General features: G+C 38.1%; 1 protein-coding gene across 1 annotated transcript in view; it reads left to right on the top strand.

The window, feature by feature from the left end:
* KCNH8 (potassium voltage-gated channel subfamily H member 8) overlaps positions 1–25,010 on the top strand; it is a gene marked incomplete at both ends in the record, with an annotated part of 386,577 nt that overhangs the window by 209,486 nt on the left and 152,081 nt on the right. Inside the window, 2 exons of the mRNA XM_080917518.1 lie at positions 296–423; positions 6,202–6,442. Coding sequence (XP_080773644.1) covers positions 296–423; positions 6,202–6,442 — 369 coding nt within the window. The remainder of the gene's footprint in view (positions 1–295; positions 424–6,201; positions 6,443–25,010) is intronic.

The raw sequence follows: 25,010 nt of genomic DNA, 5'->3' as shown, positions 1-25,010 counted from the left end.
ACGAACTGGAGGCAGAGTCAGGTGTTTGCTAAACCCCTCCCCATCCTTCTGTTCCCACGCACATTTTACTTTGATGTTTCAGTAACAATACAGAAAATATAATGATGAAAGACAAGTAAATTAGTTTCATCTAAAAGTAAATTAAATGTCATCAGAAGCCAGCAAATAATCATACGTGTTTGAAAATACAAAAAAAAAAAAAAAAGTTGTGTGTTCTTCCACTTGACCTGTGAGAACTTGTTATTGAGTTGAAATGTTGCATTTTTGGTGTCTTATGAGTCTTATTTCCCTCCAGACAGAGCCAAAGGAAGATCAAGAGCAGGAAGCCACTTTGACTCAGCCCGGAGACGGAGCCGAGCCGTCCTTTATCACATCTCAGGACACCTGCAAAGAAGAGAAAAGAACAAGTTGAAAATAAATAATGTAGGTGCCATGTGTACGCGTTGTGGACACCAGTCTCCCTAGAGAGCAACTCTTGATCCACTAAAGAATGGTTCCAATTACTTCTTTATTAAATTTCTTTGCTTTCTTTTTCCACCTTGGCTCTGATCTGCACTTGGAAACATCATCAGTATGAGGCATCTCTGTAGAGAGAATGCAATTATGGTGCTTGCACACTACAGAGATCACAGTGTTGTGGCAAGTGCACCGTTGTTCAGGAGGGCCCCGGAAGGCAAACTATGTTTTGAGAAACAGGACAGTGTCGTGGGTCCTGTTCAGAGTTATGGTCGGTCAATTACAACTTTTAAATTTAATTTCAGTGTCAAGGTTACACTTGTTCCCATTCCCGTTAGTTCCTTTACTCAGGAGAACCATGAGCTGATAAAAGTAATCACTCCATTTAAAATGTCGTGTTCCATACAATACAGCTGGAACTTTCAGACACTGGAGCATTACATTGAAAATTGCAAGTTACCCTGAGTAAGTTCTATAAGAAGTTTCACTTTTAGTGAAAGGTAAGGGCTACTTTCTATGGCTGCTTACTAAGGATGACTAGATGTGAAAGACTGAACTCTCAGTCTAATTTGTCACTGGAAATAGAAACAGTCACATCCTGCAAACAGAACTCCTTTGCAACTTTAGAATTGTTCCAGATGTCCTGAGAACTGAGGACACTGGGCTCTTCCCAATCCTCTTTTACAGACTGAGCACTATGGTGATCTTTCCTTAGACCTAATGTCTTGATGAAACAAGCCTTCCTTCTGGTGTGTAAAGTATCAATTCCTGTGCTTATAGTGAACATAGAAAGGTATATAAACCTAGGGTTTGACTTAATTGTAGCTTTTGGAAGTCCCCGTCAGTGTCTTACTCCACTCAGGTCCTGAGAATATTCATCAAGCATTGGATGCTCTGACATTCACTGCTGTGGAGAGTTGAACATATTTGGTGGAGGGTGGTAGTTTGGGCTTTTGTCCTAACTTACTATGCAGTTTTATGTTTGTGTGTGTGTGTAAGCCCACACCTGTGCGTGTGTGTATAACCTACATGAAGAGATCTGATTATGCTGAAAGTCACACTATCTTCTTGCTTCAGTTGAGAAGCATTTGGGTGAGATTCACTTCAAGTCTCAGTGAGATTAAACTGCATTTATTGAGCCTTACTGTGTTCCCCTCTAGATAAACTTTAAAGTATTATTTTAAAATCTGTATTTAAAAATGCATAAGTCAGGCTGGTGAGATGGCTCAGTGGTTAAGAGCACTGACTGCTCTTCCAGAGGTCCTGAGTTCTAATCCCAGAAACCACATGGTGGCTCACAACCATTTGTGATGAGATCTCCTGCTCACTTCTGGTGTGTCTGAAGACAGCTACAGTGCGTTTACATAATAAACACATCTTTAAAAAGAAAACCTCATAACTCTCACTCCTTAGTGACTTACTGAATTGCTGTTGTTCATTTTAGAAGTATAAACCTCAGAGGTGAGGGTAGTACTAAGAAAGCCTGATCAGCTCAGAGACCATAATGCCACAGGAGTCCTAACTTCAGAAGCCAGAGACCAGGTGTAGTCTGCTCTGGCCGCGGTCACTGTGCCCTTTTCTGCAGGATAGAAAGCAGCTAATGATCAGACAGCAGGAAGAGAGGGGGAAGGAGAGAAAAGGCCCTGCAATTACAGTCAAAACACTATTAGGGTAATTTAAGCTGCCATAACTGATTCGAGCACACACACTTTATCACTTTATCACACTAGCAATTTAAATTTCTTTCCATTGATTCTATTATTCAATACTCACTGCACACCAGTACCAAGGGTGTTTATATTAGCTCAATCTTAACAATGGGGAAAACTCCAACTTATTAAAACTCTTCAAAGCAGAAGAATCAGCTAAGTGGCTCAGGTCTTAACTTTCTTTCTCAAATCATTGTCTTGTTTTTGAACAGCTTTTTCCCAGATATGATCCTATTCTGCAATCACAGGAAACAGAGCTCTTTAGGCTTGTATTCAAGTTTGAGGGCATGAAATACCTTTAACTTAGGATCTACGTACAACTGGAAGTCACAAGAAAAAGACTTTACTTCCTTTTGATTTTTGACTGCTTGCTCTGTGAAATGAGAAATTTATCCATCAGAAATCAAGGTTGAGGGGACTCTGGCCAGCCTGACAATGGCAAACATGGCTCTGGCAGGCATTACCCTTCTCTCCCATTCCTTCTACCTTGCTAAAAACTGTTAAAAATTACATTCTTAAAGCTATCCCCCAAGGTCTGTTTCCTTATATGGCCACTTTCTCCTCTGGAGGCTGATTACCAAGGTCCAGCTATCTAAGTATTAAAGTCCAGCTATCAAAGGCTCACCTAATTAACATGTCCAATTAAAATTAAACACTTCATCTTTACATGGGATTTTCCCATTATAAACTGTCATTTGCCTATGGATCATGTCTTTCTCCTCTTGATCCAGAGTCAGTTCTTTGTTTCTAAGAATAAATACCCCCTTTCCCTCTTCTTTGCCCCTTTTCTTCCCCCTCCCTTGTTACCTTCTCCTTCTGCCTCTTCCTCTTTCCCCTGCCTTTGTCTCTCATTCCTGCCCTCTGTCTGTCTAGGACAAATATATTCTTGTGCTAAGAACTTTGTCTCAGGTTTTCTTGAACCAACTTTGAAGTTCCTTATGCAGGTCATAGAAGACAGCCCTTGGGAGTCTGAGACAGGGATGTTAACCATGTCTGGATATCACCAGGAAGAGGCCTCCCTAATCAGTACCATTAATGACAGGCTCTGTGTCGGGCATGGCCAGTGTAAGGACATTTTCTTACCCACTTTGTGCATCCATAGTCAAGTTTTAAACAAATATTGCAAAATATTTTAGAAAAAAAAATTAATTAGGTTTTCGAGATAACAAATGCATTTGGATAATTCACCAGACACAAATTAATAGACTAAAACATTATAGGTCCTAAAGCATGACCCTCAAAATTAATAAATAACAGCTCCTCGAGATCTATTATTACTTTATTCAACATTATTTTATCCCATGGAGAGGATCCATATGTTTAAGTGTTATAAATACTGTGAAATTTCTCTACGGCTTCTATCTATTGCACAGTTTTATGTACATGCATATTTTTGTGGTTGTAAGAATTTGCTTGATTCAAGAGAATTTTATTTAAAATTCTGTTGCAGTAAAGTCTTTCTGTGTTATTACAAACTGCATAATAATGTGTGCAGGATTGAGTTATTAATGCTTCAAAAGTTAAGTGAAACATGCTATGCATTGCATTCTAAGTATACCTTTAAAAATGCCATGCTATAACAAGAACTTTAAGGTACACACTTAGAATAGTCTATGAAAATAACAACACACAGTTCACGTCTAAACTTGTTTATGTATTTTCCATCTTTTGTCTGACATACAGAGTTTAATGGAATCAGTGTGAAACAAATCAAATCAAACACCTTTCCATACGTACCCAATAGGTACATTCTGAGCCTCTGTAACAAAATGGTAAAGGCACTGAGGACAAAAACAAAGTGCTTCTGGTAAATCTCAATAATTTCTGACTGTAAATGTTAGAGATAAAGTTATAATGCAATCAATCACGGGAAGGCCTAGAAAGGTAGTTCACCAATTAAGAGCATTTGTTCTTGAAAAAATCCTGGGTTTGGTTCCCAGCATCCACACAGCTGCCTGTAACTCCATCGCATAAAACAAAATAAATAAACCCTCAAATCATGTATATGCCATGACAAATTCAATGTATCTTATCAACCTTTGGGAGATGAGTATTTGGGGACCTGAACCCTCTCTTCTCTGCCCACAATGAGCTTTAACCCCCTCCCTCGAAACATACCCGGCAAATATAAGAAGAAATTCATTATCTCAGTTTCATGGCAAAGCCCCACTTTGGAACTTGTGCCTCAGCTACCAAGTAGTTAGTTTGGAAAAACAATGCAGTTGTTCTAACCAACCATCTAGATGGGAAGCAGTGGCCCACTGTGGAGCATGTGTATAACAGGCTTGTGGGACTTAAGTTGATGTAGTAGCAGAAAATAGACTCACATTGGGAACCCAAGCCTTTAGACAAGGGCCAGAACTAACAGTACCAAGTACTATGTCTATGAGTATTCCAGGGGTCCAACAGCCCGAGCCTTCCTGAACACCCTATAGTCCTCTGCTTTCCTTTCAGTTACTGAGACAAGACCACACTGTGAGCGACAAGCTACGTATGTATCCAGAATGTTCTCCTTTTAAACTTCAAATCTAAGTTCTCATTACCTTTCTGGAGTTTCTCATTAATTGAGGTCAAAACAAAGTCTATAAGTACTTGCTCACAGGCTTGTGGAATTTCCACACATGTTATTTTTGAGTTTCCTTTTGTCTCATAGAAACAAGGGAATTGTTCATCTTTTTGGACTGCTTTCAAAGCAAAGTGCTTCATCAGCTATCAAAAACATTAGCTAGTTTCTGTTTGATCATCTGTGTGTTGAATGTTGTCTTTCTCCTCCATGACTTGAATAATTACCCCTAAGTAACATTTTCTCTCCTTCTTAATGGCTTCTTTGTTTCAGAATATATCCATATTAATCAAAATAATGAACTTTGTGTTCCAGTTAAAAATATCAACACCCACAGTGCATAGACCACCCAGTGTATTTTGAGGAAAGAAAGTGACTGTTTTTAGGAGAATGTTGGTCATCTCTATACTTTTTGAGGGGAGAGAGGCTATCTTTTCTGACATCAGCAGAATCCCAGGTCTGAGCTAGTTAGGTAAATCTCTTCTCTGAAGGCCACCCCTGTGCAGCCTGTGTTAGGCCTATGAGCCCACAAGCATGTCCTTGCTGCTATATTTGCATAAGATTATACTTGTAACTGGATGTTATTCGATAACATTTGAGATAATAAGTACTTTTATTTTATTTTGAATGACTAAAATCTAGATTATTTACCACACACACACACACACACACACACACACACACACACACATACGCACACACAAAACTGCCCAATACTATCCACATAACAAAGATTACTGTTTAGTTTTAGTCCAGTACCAGGCAGGAGACATTCTATTAGGGTAGTTTCTTTGTTGTAGAAACCCTGTAGAGATGGTGCTAATAAATATCGCAGATCTAGGCTGGAGATGGCTCAGAGTTATCATGACTCAGAGCACATACCTTTGCTACAGAAGAACTGAGCTCGGTCTTCATTGTCCATGTTAGGTTTCTCATAAATGTTTGTAACTTTATTTTTAAGAGACAGAACACACTCTTTTGACCTCCTTAAGCATCTGTGTTTATGTGTACAAACCAATACATTTTCTGGTCACTCATTCAATGTACCAGTCAGCAATGAGTTCACCAGAAGATTAATGAGCCTATAGCTTATATAATACTAAATGCTAACAGTAAGGTTTTTAACCATATATGAACACTCTCTGATATGCAAATTATTAACACATAAACCAGTAACAGTTGTTTATTACTATTATCAATACTGTATACCATCCATAATTATCTATGGTACACTTATACATGACTAAAATTCCATACATTCTTCTGCAGTGGCAGGTTATGATATTATAGCAGCCTGCATTTTCCCTATGAGACGAGATTTTCATAGAATCTTGTGAGACTAGCATCATAGAGAACCCTACAAGTCACTTGTAATTATTTGATGTTGAATGTGTTGATATCCCAGGCTATTCAGTCTCCATCTCTAAGTGCATACTGCTTTATCCCTTCTATTCTTTTTGTCTTTATCCACAGAATGTGTTTGTAGATAAACCAGCATTTCCAGAGTATAAGGTTTCCGATGCAAAAAAGTCCAAGTTCATCCTGCTGCATTTCAGCACTTTTAAAGCTGGCTGGGACTGGCTCATTTTGCTGGCAACGTTTTATGTTGCTGTGACCGTCCCTTACAACGTGTGCTTCATTGGCAATGAGGATCTGTCCACAACTCGGAGCACAACGGTCAGTGACATTGCAGTGGAGATTCTTTTCATCATAGGTAAGATCTCATAGCTTCTCGTCTCAGAGATTTGCATGTAGAAAGTGAGCATGTTTCACAATTTTCTGTGGGAAATTTAAACAAATGTCTATTTGCAAGAATGTTTTTCAGCTCCTGATGCAAATTTTGGAGCCTCACATGTTTGATTTTCTAAAATTTGCTTCTTCTGGTTTTCCTACTGTTCCTGCACTGAAACATGTAAACCAATGTCTCATTATTTTTCTCATTTATTTTATTGAAAAATATATCAAAGGGAGACTTGATATCCACTGTGTTTAGACTCTGACATCCTTAGAGAAATTAACAATGCAAAGTCAGAGATGAGTTTAGCAAAAGCCCATCAGTAGAACAGAATTCCACTAGTGGTCTAGGATGGCCTGATAGTGTAGTTCTTTAAAGGTGTTTAGAATGGGCTCTCCAAATGACCTGCCTACAGAAGCAAAGAAAGCATAGGGCTTTGTTACCTATAAAAATCAAGAGATGCAGTGTCTTATTTTAGCTAAGGAGACCCCAAGGGATATTTGCTTCTGCTATTTAGCTCTAAAACCCTGAGGATTTCGGTTGACAGATGCCAGCTTAATTGTGTAGACATTTTTTCTTGTATTTCTGTCTGCCAAATCCTTGTTTTTTAAGAATGAAGCCTGTTCCTTTTTTTTTTATCTAGACCAAATTCTGGTTTTCTATAAGTTCAGATAAACTCCACAATATTTGATTAGCCACTATTGTATACAAATGCTGACTATTCACCTGATCATAATGATAAAGAGCAACAGAAAAGTATGTTAGGAAAATATCTTAAGCAAGTGACTGAATTAAGAAATAATTGACTTTTGGGGGAAAAAAGTGAGGTAGACCAACCCCCTTTCCAATGGTAGTAGCTTGTTTGTTCAATGAAGCTCTTAACACTTTGGGGCAAGAGTGGTTCTGAAAGAGTATTTTAGAGCCAATCTATCACTGATGTAGGAGTGAGGTCTGTGACTGAATGTGTGTGTTTGCTCTAAACATTTGTGCCTGCTCTTCCCATGAATCCTACACCATTCCTGTCTCTGCTCCCATGAGCCCTGACTGCTAGGACCCCAGTTTTTACCCCCAAAGTGGTTGCTAAAGTGTGTTAGACCACTAGATGGCAAGAGGGTCTAGTTGGGTAATTAGGTAAAGCTACAAAATCAGCTTTAACTTTTCAATTAAATACATTCATTGTGAGGTTATTAAAAGCATAGTGTAATCTGCTTGATCATAATAGAAAAATAGATTTCACTGTTACTGTTTTAATTTGAAATGAAGTTATGGACAAACTGAGCTGAGCGTCACTATTTGCCAATCCATTTGGTTTGATCTCCTGTTGTTTACTCTTATAATGCCATGACAAAGAATGATGATGTCATCATTCTATAACTATTCTCAACTTCCAGGCTAATGTTCTGAAGGTCTTCACTGCATGTCTGAGCTTGGTTTACTTCCAAGTAATGAGATTACAAGGTTCCATCAAGAACCAGGTCAAAGTGTCTGTAGAATACACTCATCTTCAGCTTTTTTACATTGACTACTGTTCCTTCACTGAGGCAAAGCCACTTCTTAAATTTTCTTCATCATGTTTTTTCTGGAATTTGAGATTTCTAAACTCATGGGTAAGAAATTTTGGCACTTTGCCCTCTCAGGAAGAGGATGACATGTTTACCCATGAGGATTCACACACACACTGAGGAATATGTATTGGTTTGGGGTGTGCGTTTCCTGGGGGAGACTCATGGAGTCTGGTTTCTTCTTCTGATGCTGCCTTCTGATACCCTGGATTCACTCATACCATAATTTCCATTGCTTAGGGAACAAGCTGAGCCAGAGCCTACCCCCACTAACCTTCTGCTATTTTTAACCAGTTACATTTATCCATTGATTGTTGTACAGCTGGAGCCATGACTCCACCAGCAGTGTCAGACTGCCTGGAATCCCTCCTAATTGACTTAATTTCACAGACCATAGGAATTTGCTTGCAATTTTTTATTGTAACCACCCTGTTATTTTCAATGGGTTTAAGTCCATGTATATTTCTAATGCATTTGGAGAACAGTTTATAATACAATTTCTCCTGTAAATGTTTACCCCAACTTTGATCATGTGCATCTTCTCAAAAAGGTGACAAAAATGATCACTGTAAATGAGTTACAACACTGGGAGTAAGAGCAGGTAGTGGCAGCACCCAACTGTAATTCACCTCTAAGACTAGCACTTCAAAAGCAAATGCGGGTATACTCTGAGTGCAAGGCCAGTGGGGGTTACACACTGAAACCTGATGTCCAAAGCTAAACAAAGATAATACAAAGTAGCACTATGAATGTAAATATATTCTACCCATAGTACTGCACTGTCACAATGCTCAGGACTATTTATATTACTTAGCTTTTATTAGATTGTGTGGTGTAATGGACAATGCTTATTTGATGCTTAGCATTTCGTACCAAATTTTTGTTTCTATGGAACTGGAGATTCACCCCAGCAACTTCCAAACCTCACAGCTGAACTGTGCCTTCAGTCCATTTTGGTCTATTATGGAAGGGTTGGGGAAAGACAGGTTTCCCTGTGCCTGAAAAAAGATGTTCTTTTTAAATATTTTGTTATTTGCACTAGCTCCAGTGTTAGACTAAATATGTACTTTTCAAGTAAGAAATAATTAAATATTGCATGCAGAGAAGTTTCTTAGTCAAAATTAAAGATGGGAGATGATACGATTCTTTAGGGGATTCATAACACTGTTCAGCACTGTAAATCCTCACAGACACACTATGCTGAAGAAATCTATTTCAATGTGACTCACAATCATCTGGCTGGATTTACTTTTCTTGAGAACTCGTCATCCTCAGACCATTTAGCATGTCTTTAGTATGTCTGAAATGCTGTCGCCAGGTAGATTCCCCAGAAGAAAAGTGTCTGACTTCAGAGTTAGTCAAGGCAGCTTAAAATTTTTAGCTGCCCTCTTGTTCTTATTGTCTGAGTCACATTAGCTCAATGTGGACAGACTCACTGTAAGTTCCTGTATTCATGGGAGGAAGATCTCGGAAGTTGGACCTTCTTTCTATCCTTTTCTGATTCATCGTTATACAAAAAGGAACAAAGTTGATCAGAGCATTTCATAAGACAAACTCATATCGACTAAACTTCTCAGACAACCTGCTATGGCCCTGAAGACCTGACCTTGCTGTTACTTACTTCTCTGGCTTGGTAACTTACTTTGAAGTCATACTGCATTCAATTAACAAATTGCTGCTAAGGCATTTATTTTAATTTCTGTAGCATTTGAAGCAGTAACCCCTTTAAAAATGATGGTTTCCATACAATGGTAATTTTATTTTCAAACCTTTTAATCCAGCCATACTTTGAACATTGGGAAACATTTCATACTCAGCAGGCATCTCCTCAATAGCCATCCTAAAAATTCCTGTATTAGTCAGGGTTCTCTAAAATCATAGAAATTATGAAATGTCTCTATATATTAGGGGAAATTATTGTGATGACTTAGAGTCTGCAGTCCAACTATTCTAATAATGGGGAGCTGTGACTGGGGAGTCCAAGAATCTAGTAGTTTCTCAGTCCCACAAGGCTAGGTACTTTAGATAGTCTTCTGTATAAGCTGGAATTCTGAAGAAGTAGGTCCCAACAGATGTGCTAGCAAGTAAGTTCAAGCAGAGAGAAGAAGGAAGGTTTCCTTCTTCCATAGTCCTTATGTAGCACATAAGGACCACCATCTGAAGATATCGGCCGAACTAAAGGTGTATACCACCACACCTAGACCTAAGCTATTCTTTACTTGGAACTCCCTACATCCCTGGCTGGCCTCACACTCAGAGATCTGTTTGACTCTGTCTCCTGAGACTAAGGGTGTGTACCACCATGCCTAGGTCTAAGCATTCATGGTCATTATGCCTCAAGATCCAGATCAAATTTGTGTGTAATCACATGTCAAGATCTGGAACAAAAGCTTGTGTCTTTCAGTCCCAATATCTTGACCACAGCTGTTCCATCTATTTCTGGATTGTGGTTCATTCCAGATATAGTGAAGTTGAAAACTAGGAATAGCCATCGCAGAGCCTAAAGCAGTGCATGTGGCATTGTGCCCAGACATGGGAGTGATCTATGAGTTTTCTCAGCCATTACAAGTTTCATTCCCCTTTGCTGGGTTATGGTATAGAAACAAGGAAGTTGCCAGTTAGCTGAAGAGGCTTAGAGTTGTAGGCTACAGTGTAAGGCTCTAGCACCCAACATAGGCTAATTAAGAATATCCTAGAAAACTAAAGTTCACTGGACATAAGGGTGCAGTTCCACAGCTGCCCAGTGTGTGTTCACATTAGCCATAAATCGCAGAGCTAGTTTAAAAGGCCCTGGAACAACACAGTAGGGAAACTAGTCAGAGAGTGAAAGTGGAGTGTTAAGAGCCAAGAATTTTCCAGAATTGAAAAACTATGTATTGTAAGAGGCACAGATTATCCCAGATACAACATGGAATAAATAAAATACCCACACATCTAAACACACCACAGTAATAATGCGAAATATAAAGGATTAAAGGAGAAATCTTCAAAGACCCTAGAGAAAGAAGACAACTTACTGGCTTTTATTGGTACTAATTTGACTTAAAGCTGACTTTTTCACTTAGTAGGAGGTGGAAGGTGAGAGTTGATAGTGACTTACAAGGAAAATGGCAGTTCCTTCTCCCTCTGCACTCCCACCCTCTTCTATCTCCCTCAATCCCTCTACTCCTTTCTTTCCTTTTTCTCTTTTCCATCTTTCTTTTGTTCCATCCCCCTCCACTTTACTCTCCTTCCAAAAGAGGAACACACAGTTTTGTCACTTACAAGATCTCATTAAAAGGACTCATTAAGTGTGTGTGTGTGTGTGTGTGTGTGTGTGTGTGTGTAGGATGGCAGGAAGTTCTGTTTCTTACCAAAACCAGAAAAAATAACTAAAAGAAAGAAGAAAATACAAAAAAAGAGAGCTTATGATGAAAATTAAATGAAGAAGTTAATTAATTAAATTAACAACCAGATGAAAAAAAATATAATGTCCAGGTGGAACAAAAAAAAAATATCACGTTACAATGGAGGTGCTGATAGTAATGCAAGTGAGCTGGTGTATTTTATGGGTTTTCATGTGAATATGACATAAAGCTTTAAACCCTTATCATTAGCGTAATGATTCTGAAACAAGGAAGAAAAAGAAAATATCAAGTACAATGAGTCCAAGGAAAATTAATGAGTAAAAACAAAGCAAGGAATGGTGAAGAAAGAACAGGAAGTCAGATATAGGAGTGAGTTTATTAAAATATGATAGTTAGAGAGCGTATGCAAACCTCTCAGAAAATAGGAACCAAGGGAATATGAATGAGTTTAGTGTACACAGAGTAAACAAAAGTGATATGAACCAGGCATGGTACTGCACACATGGTCACAGGACAAGATGTAAGATCTGTAGAGTCCTGGGAATCAACCTTAGGTAATTAGGAATGGCAGCAGGCACCCACAAAGCCATCTCACTTGTCCTTCCATGCAATTTTATTAAGCTATAAAGAAGGTCAGCATTGGTGGTGCACTTCTTTAGTCTCAGCCCTCAGGCAGAAAAGGCAGGTAGATCTCTGTGGATTTGAATTCCACAAAAGCCTATTTTACATGGTGAGTTCCAGGCCAGTGCAGGCTACATGGGAAGAAAGAAAGGGAGAAAGAAAGGAAGGAAGAGAGAGAGTGAGGGAAGGGGGCAAGGGAGGAAGAAAGAAAGTAAGTAAGTAAGAAAGAAAGAAAGAAAGAAAGAAAGAAAGAAAGAAAGAAAGAAAGAAAGAAAAGGATTCTTCAGTATGTACCATTGTTTTCATTTTCAGGACACATTATTAAATAATGCAAGAAGAATCTGCCAGGGTGCTTCCAGAATGCTGCCATTTATATAAAAATCATGAGAGGGCATCACAGGATATGTTTATTGAAAAAAAATTATAGAAATCGGTACACTTATCTGTGTCAGAAGAGGAAGAGTCTTTAAAACAGTGATAAAATATATTGCTCAGCTTGCTGTAGTCTCCTTAATTTTAAGTGATATACTGCTGGACAAAAAAGAAATCAATACAATTAAAAATTTTAAATATATATTTCAATTATACAATTACTACTCAATTAGAAAAAATGGTAAAATGGAACAAACAAAAGAGAAAGCCTAATGCTATGCCATAGATCTGTAATGCCCAATACTCAAGTGGCTTCATTGGGGGAATTGTGATTTTGAGATCAGCCTGGGCTACAGTGCAAGACTGTGTCTGAGTTACACAGGACAAGGGAAAGGAAATTGGGAGGAGAAAGATGGGGAGTGAAGAAGGAAAATTTATGTTGTAGGTAACAAAAAGAATCTAGAACAGGTTGCTAAGATCTGCTGAGGTTGGAAGTGAGCATATAGCAGCATTTAGACCCCTTTGAGTACTTGGAGAATTGCTTCAGATGCATATGGGGCAACATGTTAAAGCTTTGCTGGGATTTACTATTTAGAAGAAAAATGATGTAAACAAACTAGGGTTCCATCATCAACCACAGACTATAGTGTTTAGTGTATCTAAGAAAAAAAAAGAGTCTAGTAGAATCCCTCAAACCAAAGCTTTGTGAGTAAAAGGTCACCGCAATATTAGGATGCTCGAATTCTTGCTTATTGTCACTTTCACACTGCATCATCAACTTTGAGTAGTTGAGTGTGACAGAGGCTGACTGTAGAACAAAATGTGGTTTTTACACTTCAGTCCTTCACACCTTCCTCAAATGCTATCTGGTCCAAGACTCTGGCTTCTTATCAAGTTCTCCTTTTCATAATATATGTCATGTAATGTCTTTCTTTAAAAAACAGAACATTGCAATACTTTAATCATAGTAAGGACCAGGGTAAAATAAGACATTCATTTCTGGTATTTCTTCAAGATTTTAAGTTTTAATCTTCATAGCTTAATAATACTGAAGAATAGAAAGAGTCAAATTTTTACACAAAAGTAAAATAAGTAAGTCTAGATTTTTTTTTGACCATCTGTTGTGGTCAGATAATATGAGGTGCATGACTAAATAGTCATAATAGCAGATATGTTGCACACGATAGCAAAGATTGAGCCTTGTATGTAATTTACATAGAGATAGCAGAGCGAGATGAACACAAGGCCTGGGGTGAGGAAGTGACCGTGGAGTCCTCCAGTTCACTAAGGCAGTTACCATGATGGGAAAAGGCAGTCACACATTGTGAGACCCTCCTGTCCAGGACTACACATGAGCACATTTGCCCAGTGGTACCCATGACCACTGTTGAAATCTAGGCATCCCTGCTTACTTGAGAGGCACACTGTTCACCCCAGTCTTATGTTGAATTTGTTTCTTATGTAGATTGGAGGAATTTTAACTCACTGAAGTCTCAGTAGTAGAGTTGTGTCACACAAACAGGAGGAACAGCTAGAAATGTTTTTGATTCAGCCACCAGGACAATGGTATTAATTTCGATTTGATCACAAATGGCTTTATGACAAAGATTTCAACAGCTTTAGCATAACAACAGTATTTTCCTGAACTTAGATCCCTGTCTTTATTGTATCTGATTATTTTTACTCTTATTTTTGTTAATAGCATTTTTATTAACCAATGTTTCTGTTCACTTATAAAAGCTCATGCTTTTCTCTCTTAGAGTTTGCCTTTTAGAGCACCTAATTGTTATTATAACCTTCTGGGTGTAGTTAAAATAAACCTATCTGTTACTACAGCAGAAACAGTTTATGCATAACTGGTTCATTACTTTCAAACCAGACTAGAAACTCAAAGCTTTCATTTGAAAACTGCACAAGGTCATGTGTGTTTCTGGTGCTGTTCTAGCACTCACTGTTTAGTTGTCAACAGCATTGCTCTAACAAATACATCTATTAACATAAAACGGATTAACAGGAAAGGCACAGGCAAGCTGTAAGCTTTGTTCTAGATTTTAAGTATATACAGGTGTCCTCAAAAAAAGAAAGGAATTGCCAAGAGAAGCTGTTAGGCCGAAAGCTTATTTATGTATCTATTTGATTGTGCATGTTCCCATGTTTGTGTGCAGGAACTCTTAGTGGAGTCTGTGAACCTGTAGGCCAGAGGTCAGAAATCATGGTTTCTTCAGTTGCCATTCACTTTATTTTCTGAAACATGGTGTCTCCCTAAGCTCAGATTTTATTGTTTGGTTAGACTGTCTGGCCAGAAAGCTCTAGTTTGGGACCTGCTTGTCCCCCTAGCACTAGGATCAACAAACACACACCACCATGAGCAGCTTCATATGTGAGTGCAGAGAGTGACAGCTCCTGTCCTTGTGCCTGCATCATGATTTAGGAATCCCCCAGTCTCACACACTTTTAAAACAAAGAATAATAAATAGTAATAAAGCAATCACAACAGAGAGGCCTTGGATTGAAGATGGTAATTTTGGGGATATGTCTAGGAAAGATACTATGGATACAGTAGAAGATATGAAACCCACTATTTTCAGTGGTGAAAATGATCTTAAGACAGGGAGTGTGAAGGGCTCCATCTGATGAGGAACTTTAGAATTTACTCATAGGAAGAAATGGAAAACAAAGGACTTTTGTTGTATTTGCTTTGTCATTTATGCTAAAAACGACATGCCAGAAGTAGTACCTCATAGAGTGACAAGTCTAAACGCATTAACACTATTAACGTCATATCTTCTCTTCATTTTAATAACAGCATTTTCAAACAAGAAAACTGGGGTTCATTTGTACATGTTGAATAAAGCATATAACTCTGAGCCTGAGGAACAATGGGCATTTTCTACCTCACAGTTTTCAGGTGCAATATTCCCAAGCTCTCATTTACCTATACAGAGTCTACTCAATATCCTTTGTGAAAAATAGAGAACAAGGTCCCTAAAATGCTCCCATCTCATCGTTGAATGCAGACAAACTTCCTGTGGGTGTGGTGAGCCATGAGGCTGGCTTGCATTGAATAACCTCAATAACACCAAAAGACCAGCATTTAATCCAGAGTCTGCCCAATCCCATTTCCCATCAGCATTGCTAGAAACAAGAAGAGGATGGCCTGGATTTCATCTAGTCTCTTTTTATTACTTTTATCCAAATCAGGTCTGCAAGTGCCAGTTGGGCTTCCTGTAGTCTAGAAGAAATTGTATTGTAAGAGCTAACCACAAACTTTAGAGTATCTGGAACTTGTCTATTTGGCATATCAATTTTCTCCTAGTTGATGTGGTCTCCAGAAGATGCTTCATCAGTGACAAGACAATGATAAAGGGAAGCCAAGAGATGAGAAAATGAAGAAAAACTGGGGCCTGGAGGTCTGACACAAGCTATATGCTATGCCAAGCAAGTTTACAAAGAAATGCAACATATTACATATTTTTGTGTGGGGTGAGGATAGGGCAGTCAGCTGTCATACCAGTGGGATGAAGTCAGAAGGAAGCTAACCAAGCAATGTTACCCAAGGGGAAATATGGGATATCTCAAAGGCATCAGAGACTTGAGCGAATACTGGACTTGGAACTGATGCTGTAGCCCATCTGGGTGGGAAGAGTTAGATTCTCAGGATCTAAAGCCGAGCTCCCCAGTGCCATAGCCCCAGCCATTTCTGGCTCTTCCAAGTACATTTCTGGTTTAGAAAGCTGTGGTCCTTCTCCATTTATCAGTCCTCTGCGAAAGGCTTGGTTAAATCTAGCCCTTAATATCTATTAGCACACATAAATGAGCTAGCACATGTTTCTTCATAACCTGCTCTTCCTGCATAGTTCTCTTTGTTGTAAGACTTTGTAACTATGTCTTTCCCACCTTATGTGAAACAGTTTATGCTATCCAGCTCCCCTCAAGGTCATGGTTTCTATTGGGGATTGAATCTCAAAGAAGGACTGCATTTCTACCATGAACCCCATGTGTCCTTCATTTTGTTTTCTTCCTTCAATCTCAAGGGGACATGAAAGAGTATACGTATTTTGGAGTTATTGTATTGCATACAGTGATTTGACTGACATATACAAAAATATGTACATTGGTTTTCCCTTTAGTCGGAAAACTGATATTAATGATGATGATGATGACGACTTAGAACACACTGATATTAAAGTAAAAAACACATGGTAATACAGAAATTCAGTTTTACCTTGAATGACATGGGCAACACATTCTAAATCAATGGGAGGATTTTGAGCTTAAGGAACAACAGTGTGAAGCCATCTTACAGTCTTCAGGAATACAAGTGCCTGGGGATCTTTTACCATTAAGAGGATCAGAGAACAGGATAGTTAGAAACATTGATTGCCTAAAAATCATTATCTTTTATCATTGGGGACCTCCTGACTCCTCCTCCTTCAGGCCCTTCATTCCTTCTACACTTCCCTACATTTTTCTACTGTAAGGGTCCATGATTCGAGAAAGAACATACTCAAATATGTATTCAAAAGTAAAGAGTGTTTTATTCTGCAGAAGTCCAGCTTGTTGGGGTCTGCTGCTACCAAGATGGAGACACCCCAGTGACCTTTCAGATCTGATTTAAAACACTTTAGGGGAATTCTGGAGAGTGGTAGGTGTCCTCTATCTTAATCTATTGGATATATCTCTAGGTAGGTGTCCTCTATCTTTATCTATTGGCTCTACAGACATTCCCAAATCATTACTGGAATGTGTGGAAAACTGTTCCTGTTGAAGTCTGAAAACTATTAAAGAATGTCTGGAAACTGTTACTGACACATTGCCCTTGCCTGAGGCCAGGCAGAGGGGTGGCTTCTGGTGGTAGGCTAGTGTCTGACTACCTGCCTGAAGCATACAGGGTATTTTTTAGCAATTGACTTGCCTGGACTTACCCAGTTTGTGGAAACAGATTTTGGCCTAGTCTCCTGGAGTGCTAATCTGAAGCCTATCATGGAGTCAGCCTAGCCAATCTCACTAGCTATTTACTCCAATGTTCAGAGAGTAGGGTGACAAGGCAACATACACATACTCTTCAGTATGTACAGTCCAAATCCTCAGCAAGCTTAGGAAACCCCCTACAGCATTCCACATATCCTTTCACAGTGAACTTGTGTTACGTAATAGTTTTCACCAACTAAGAGTGGAGTTCATAGTCAAAACCTACCATTGACTTTTTTCATAAAACTTTATTAAAAAAGAAAAACAGAGATACATGTAGAGATTTTTAAAAGAATTTTGGCATGAAACTATATGGATATATTTTTGACAGTACTTAATTTTTTTTAAAGGTTTGATAGTATGCATTGAAATCTTACTAGTTACAATGAGCATAAAGTACATGTAAAATAAAATGTAACATGAAAATAAGTCAATGTTTTCTTGGTGTGTAAAGATAAAACATAATGATTTTTAAATACCAAAAAAATGCCATAAGGCTATCTTTTTAGCTCTTGAGTTATTAATGGTTTAAGGTCTAGGTGTACCCCACTCTGAGAGGGTGCTATACACCTAACTTTTTTTCTAAGAAGGACGGAGACTTCCACTTTTTAGCCTTTCTTTTTTTCTTTTTCTTTTTCTTCTTTTTCTTCTTCTTTTTTTTTTTTTTTTTTTTTTTTTTTTTTTTTTTTTTGAGTTTCATATGGTCTGTGAGTTGTTTCTTCAGTATTCAGAGTTTTCTGGGGCTAGTATCAAATTATCAGTGACTGTATACTATGTTTGTTCTTTTGTGACTGGGTTACCTTGCTCAGGATGATATTCTCTATAAGCATTCATTTTCCTAGGAATTTCATAGAGTCATTGTTTTTAATAGCTGAGTAGTAATCCATTGTGTAAATATACCACAATATCTGTGTCCATTCATCTACTGAAGGACATCTGCGTTCTTTCCAGTTTCTGGGTATTACAAACAAGGTTGCTATGAACATAGTGGGGCATGTGTTCTTATTATATGTTGGAGCATCTTTTGGGTATATGCCCAGGTATGGTATACCTGGGTCCTCAGGTAGTACTATGTCCAATTTTCTGATGAACTGCCAGACTGATTTCCAGAGTAGTTGTACAAGCTTACAACCCCAACAACAGTGGAGAAGTGTTCCTGTTTCTCTGCATCCTTGCCAGCATCTGCTGTTATCTGAGTTTTTGATCTTAGCCATTCTGACTGGTATGAGGTGGAATCTCAGGGTTGTTTTGATTTGCATTTCCCTGATAACTACAGATGTTGAGCATTTCCTTAGGTGCTTCTCAGCCATTCTATATTCCTCAATTGAGAATTCTTTGTTTAGATCTGTACCCCATTTTAATAAGGTTGTTTGGTTCTCTGGAGTTTAACTTCTTGAGTTCTTTGAATATATTAGGTGTTAGACCTCTATCAGATGTGGGAATGATAAACATATTTTCCCAATCTGTTGGCTGCCATTTTTTTTTCTTGACAGTGTCCTTAGCCTTACAGAAACTTTGTAATCTCATTAAGTCCCATTTATTGTTTCTTGAATTTAGAGCAGAACCCATTGGTGTTCTGTTCAGGAAATTTTCCCCTGTGCCTATGTGTTCTAAGATTTTCTCCACTTTCTCTTCTAATAGTTTCATTGTACCTGGTTTTATGTGGAGATGTTTGATACACTTGCACTTGAGCTTTGTACAAGGAGATAACAAAGGGTCTATTTTCATTCTTCTGCATGCTGACTGCCAGTTAAGCCAACACCATTTGTTGAAGAGCCTGTCCTTTTTCCTTTGAATGTTTTCAGCTCCCTTGTCAACAATCAAGTGACCATATATGTGAGAGTTTATTTATGGATCTTCTCTGTTTCATTGATTTACCTGCCTATCTCTGTACAAGTACCATGCAGTTTTTTACACAATTGGTTTGTAATATACCTTGATTTATACAATTGCTTTGTAATATAGCTTGAGGTAAGGGATGGTGATTCCCACAGATTTCTTGTTGTTGAGAATAGAGTTCGATATTCTAGGTGTTTTGTTATTACAAATGAATTTGCAAATTAATTTTTCCAACTCTATCAAGAATTGGGTTGGAATTTTGATGGGATTGCATTGAATCTGTAGATTGCTTTTGGTAAGATGGCCATTTTTACAATGTAGATCCCTCCAATCCATGTGCATAGGAGATATTTCCATCTTTTGAGAACTTCTTCAATTTTCTTCTTCAGAGATTTGAAGTTCTTGTCATACAGGTCCTTCACTTGCTTAGTTAGTTATACCAAGGTATTTCATATTGTTTGTGACTATTGTGAAAGATATCTTTTGCCTAATTTCTTTCTCAGCATGTTTCTCCTTTGAGTAGAGAAAGGCTACTGATTTGTTTGAGTTAATTTTATATCCAGCTACTTTGTTGAATTTATTTATCAGCTGTAAAAGTTCTCTGGTGAAAATTTTGGGGTCACTTAAGTATACTATCATGCCATCTGCAAATAGTGATATTTTTCCTTCTTTCTTCTTGATTTATATCAATTTCATTTCCTTTTGCTGTGTAATTGCTCTGGCCAGGACTTCCAGTACTATGTTGAATATGTAAAGGGAGAGTGGTCAGCCTTTTCTAGTTTCTGATTTTAGTGGGTTTGCTTCAAGTTTCTCACCATTTAGTTTGATGTTGGCTATTGGTTTTCTGTATATTGCTTTTATTTACCATTGAATTTTGACCTCATGTGTTGTGGCTTTTTATAAGCTAACTCTGACAATAACAACAGTGACTGTATTGCAAAATCATATATCTTGAATTCTGATTTGTGAATGAATCAGGCTGACTATGCCTTAATTCCTGGCTAGAAACTATAATTACTATAATTTTTGGCTACTAAAGAGCTATTTTCTTCAGAATCTAGGAAAAAGCCTTTCAGAAAAACTATCTCTCCATGTCAGGCTCCCACTGAAGTGTAACACAGTGCTCTATTTTAAAACAGGAAAGTGTCTACGTTGTGGCAAATATTATCATTGGCACCATAGGACCACATGGCATCTCTAGGGTATTTTCATCTCAAACTGCAAAATGTCTCTACCCAACACACTAAGTTTCCAGTTTCCATCCTAATTTGTCACAGGCTACTTTCTGGTCCCAGAGGTGGCCACCATCCTGCAACTCTCTGTTACTGGTAGAGGCAGCCCTCTTGGTGGTCTCTCCACTGCAAACCCTGCTCACATTCCCAGAAACTGTCTCCTGTGGTTATTCTCATAATCCTCATTAACACAACAAAATCAAAACTCTGGAAACTTGTAATTTATCAATCAGATTTATATTAGTAAATCCTCACTCCACAAAATTCCCACACAATAAACTCAGAACCAATTGATAATAAAAAAAAAAACTGCCCACCTAGATAAGACAGATTGTTTTATAATAAATCCATCCCTTATGAGATATTCATAGTTAACTCTGGTTATTTAAAGCACACAGGCATGGATCATCTTCCTCCTCCATCTTGACCTCCTCTTTTCCAAAACCCTGTCCCCACCTATCTTTTTCACTGTCCAATCACAGACCTTGTTTAATCTTGTGCCTGCCCTCACCTGCATGTCAATCACAGGTCAGTGGCAAGATTTCCTGCAGAAAAAAAGAACATCAGGAAGAAAAACCTTTTTTCCATGGTTTCTTTTTTTTTTTTCTTTTCTTTTTAGAGCTGCCAAATAAGTTAACTTAAAAATGCCTATTTAAGCACTTCCACACAGAGAATATTTATTTTAAAAACACACTGTTTAAGTATCACCTCCTTAACCTTTCCAGAACTTGCTATGGGAAGATGAAATGTTATGGTGCTTGAGCCAGCAATGTTTGCAGCCTGCATGGGCTCCTTAACAAATAAAACTGCAGTGTTGTTTTTTTTTTTTTTAACTGATTTCAACTTAACAATTGATATTATTCCTGGGCAAAATGTAAGTGGTTCTTATTTGCCCTTAAAAGTATTTTATGTGCCGTATTTTCTATTAGTTAACCCATGAACTTTAGGTATCATTCCCAGCATTCTTTGCTGTGAACGAAATTATACTCAATGACAGTGTTCTCAAAGAAACTTTTTCTTCAGTGTTGAAAATCTTAATTTGGAGCCTTTGCTGAAGTTAAACAAATCCTCTTCTGCTGAGATGCATCCTCGAGTTCTGGCTTTGTTTTGTCTTGTTTTGAGAGAGGGTCTCATTTTTAGCCCAGGTTTGTCTTCAACCCAGGAGTCTCTCGCTCCAGAATGGAGGAATTATAAGCTTGCCCCAGCCCACCCAAGGACAGTATAGTATTCTGACTGACTTAAATTGATCTTATATTATTCCGGTTCTATAAACTTTAACACAGAAACAGTAAAGCAGAATAAGCAAATGGTTCTTAGTTATATCCTTTCCAAACAGCTATGATTCCCTGCTCTGCCTCTCAGTGGGTTTCTTTATCTAATTCCTTATTTTAGTTGTGACCATACTATATGTTTAATTAGGAACTGTTTTCTTCTAACATTTTAATATAATTATTTCCCTATTTTCTGAACATTTTAAAACATCACTTATGGCTGTATAATATTGATCATATAAAATTGTTTATTTAACTATGTCAATTTTTCACATCTAAAATAACTTTGACACTCAAGTAAAAAAATTATAAATGTTTCTCTAAAAACATATTTATGCACTAACTAAATACATCTATCTTAAGTGCTTGTTATTTCCCAAATACAGTTTTAAATACAACCTGAAAGGCAGGGTAAATAGACAAGACCCTTGACTTTCTAGAATTTATTTCCTAATAGTAGCCAATCAGAAGCCAAAAGGAACACATTCCTGGCCAGATAGTGGTGATTTGTTATAGAAAAATAAATCAAAGAGTGAAGAAAGGATAGGCTGCAATTTTGAGGAATGGCTAGGGAAAATGTTAATTGAGTATTTGATATGTAGAGAAGAACAGCAAGGAAATGAAATAATCAGTTGTATGATTACATGGGTAAGAATCTATGCAAAGGGAACAGCAGGTTCAGAAGACTTCTCAATTTAGAGTGATTTTTTCACAACATACTGAACAAAATTATTGAACAAAGCTATTAGTTTTAGATATTCATACATAGAAATGCATTTAACACATTTGTAACAGTTGTTTTAGATCAAACTATTCTTAGTCATGTTTACTGTTCAATAAAGCTCTAGATTAAATGTAATTTGTTCATGATAATATTTATTTAGTAACAGTCAGATTGAGAAATTCTAGGTGACATTGCTTCTTTCAGAATATTTTTAATGGTATTTAAAAGTGACTTTAACCAACAGACTCATTTACAGAAAATAGTATCTAGTATTGACATTTTTGCATCATTCTTATCTATGCCCAGAGTTGTATTTGTGTGAAAGACACAAAGTTTACTTCACAATTCATGCAAATCCCTAGATTGAAGCATCTGTGACAAGCCTAACATTGTGCAGCAGAGCTTGCTCCACAGAGCTGACACCACAGTGCTTGCCCCACAGAGCTCACCCCACAGTGCTTGCCCCACAGAGCTCACCCCACAGTGCTTGCTCCACAGAGCTCACCCCAGCAGAGCTCACTCCACAGTGCTCACCCCAGCAGTGCTCACACCTGATGAACCTGTAACTATAAATATGAAGAAACACAAGCTCATAAAATATGAAGCAATGCTGCTCGTTCTGAAAAAGGCAAGAGTGTGAAAACTGTTACTAAGTTTAGTAACCTGGAAGAGGCTTAAAGGCATCTTGGAGGAGGAAGACACTTTTTCCACTTGGCTATTACACTGTTAGGTCTTTCCCTCTTCTCTCTACACTCCGAGTAGGAATTGCATTATTCAGATGATTTATATTTCTTATTACAATCCATGGAGTTAGCAGTGGCCTTAGAGTAACATCTCTCCCAATCACCCCAAGAGGTTTTATTTTATTTTGAAGAATGCAAGTTAAACTTTGTTCCCTATCTCCTGTGTAACAAACAATTCTGAGGGATATGGTCATTTTTAACAAAATAAAATTTAATAATGTAAAACAAAATCAATCATGTAAAAGTTGTACAAGGCAAACCAATAGAAGAAAAAGGACCCCAAAGGAAGCCACAAGATTCAGAGACCCACGGTTCACATCCTTGTAGGTGTAGGCATACAGTCGTGCAGGCCCCAGTTCAGACCTGTAGGCCCTGTGTTTGTTGCTTTGGGCCGGGATGGGGGCACCCTTTTAATTGCTATTTCTATCTCACTAGAGGATATGGAAGTTATAGATTTGTCTAAATTTCTTATCCAATCTTGATTTAACTTTGGAAAGCGGTAACTATCAAGTAAATTAGTTTGGATAGATAAGGGTTTGTCCATCCCATCTTGTTGATTTTCTTAAAAAATCAAATTTTTATTTCATTGATTCTCTGTATTGGTCTTTTTCTTTCTATTTGTATTAATTCCAACACTGAGTTTTATTATTTCTTGTCATCCACTCCTTTTGGGTGTGACTTCTTTTTATTCTAGAGCCCTCAGGTGTGCTGTTAAATTGTTATTGTAAAGTCCTTATTGTTTTTGTTCAGGTGGGCACTTTGCTTTAGGGTTTTAAAACTGTGAACAGTCAATATGACCAAGGCAACTCTCACAAAGACAACATTTAATTGGGGCTGGCTTACAGTTCTTCAGAAGTTCAGTTCATTATCTTCATGGCATGAGGCATGGCAGTGTGCAGGGACACATGGTGATGGAGGAGCCGAGAGTACTACATCTTGATCTGCAGACAGCAGAAGGAGACTGTACCACTGCTTACCTAGTTCTAACAACTAGAATTTATTATTTGAAACATATTAGTCATTAAGCAGATATTCACCTACTAATCACATCGTTCAGATATAAAAGATATGAAATACACTCAGTAAGCTGAGCACCCACTTTATTATTCAAGTAGGTAAACATTGCTTTCTTCAGATTAAGGATCTTTATTTTAATCTTATTTTTATTTTTAACCTTTAATTGAATCTTTAAAATCACCATGTAACCCAATCCCACTCATCTCCTCCATTCCTCATACCTTCCACCCTTGCAACCTCCAAAACAACAGAATAAAAAATCTTATTGTGGAAGCTGTAATGTGTCACAGTGTACCCCACAGTATACACTTGTCCACACATCTATGCTTGCAAATGCTCATTACAATGGTTCTTTGGTCTGGGAGGAGGCCTCTGGCTTCTGCTGCTCTCTCACTACTGGAGGCTCACTTGGGATTAGATGATGGGGTAGACCATTCAAAGCCCTTGATCTGGGCCTGAAAGACACCTAAGCTGGTCAGGCTGCCAACTGTTCCGCACTCACACTGACTATCTGGTAGCCCCCCACCCCACCCCACCACAACCAGGACCATGTCTTCTGCCCAGGAAATGTGTTGGGTCTGCTCTCCCATGTTGCAGCTGGTCTTGGTCATAGCCAGTTCTCCCATTCTCATGACCATGAGTTCAGCTCTTCCTTGCCATGTATGGTACCTCTCCTTCATCCACACCACTGCACAGTGAACAAGTTGTAGGACCAGTTGCGGGTTCACACCTTCAGGGCCAGCTTACCTGTGCCTGAGCCATCAGGGTCATATCTATTGTGCTGAGGTATACAACCTGATCTCCTGAGTACAGCAACAGGTAAGGGGCAGGGCCAACTCTCCTGATTT

Source organism: Micromys minutus (genome assembly GCF_963924665.1).
Source record: "Micromys minutus genome assembly, chromosome: 5".
Taxonomy (NCBI): Eukaryota; Metazoa; Chordata; class Mammalia; order Rodentia; family Muridae; genus Micromys; species Micromys minutus.
This window is presented reverse-complemented; position numbering and strand designations above follow the sequence as displayed.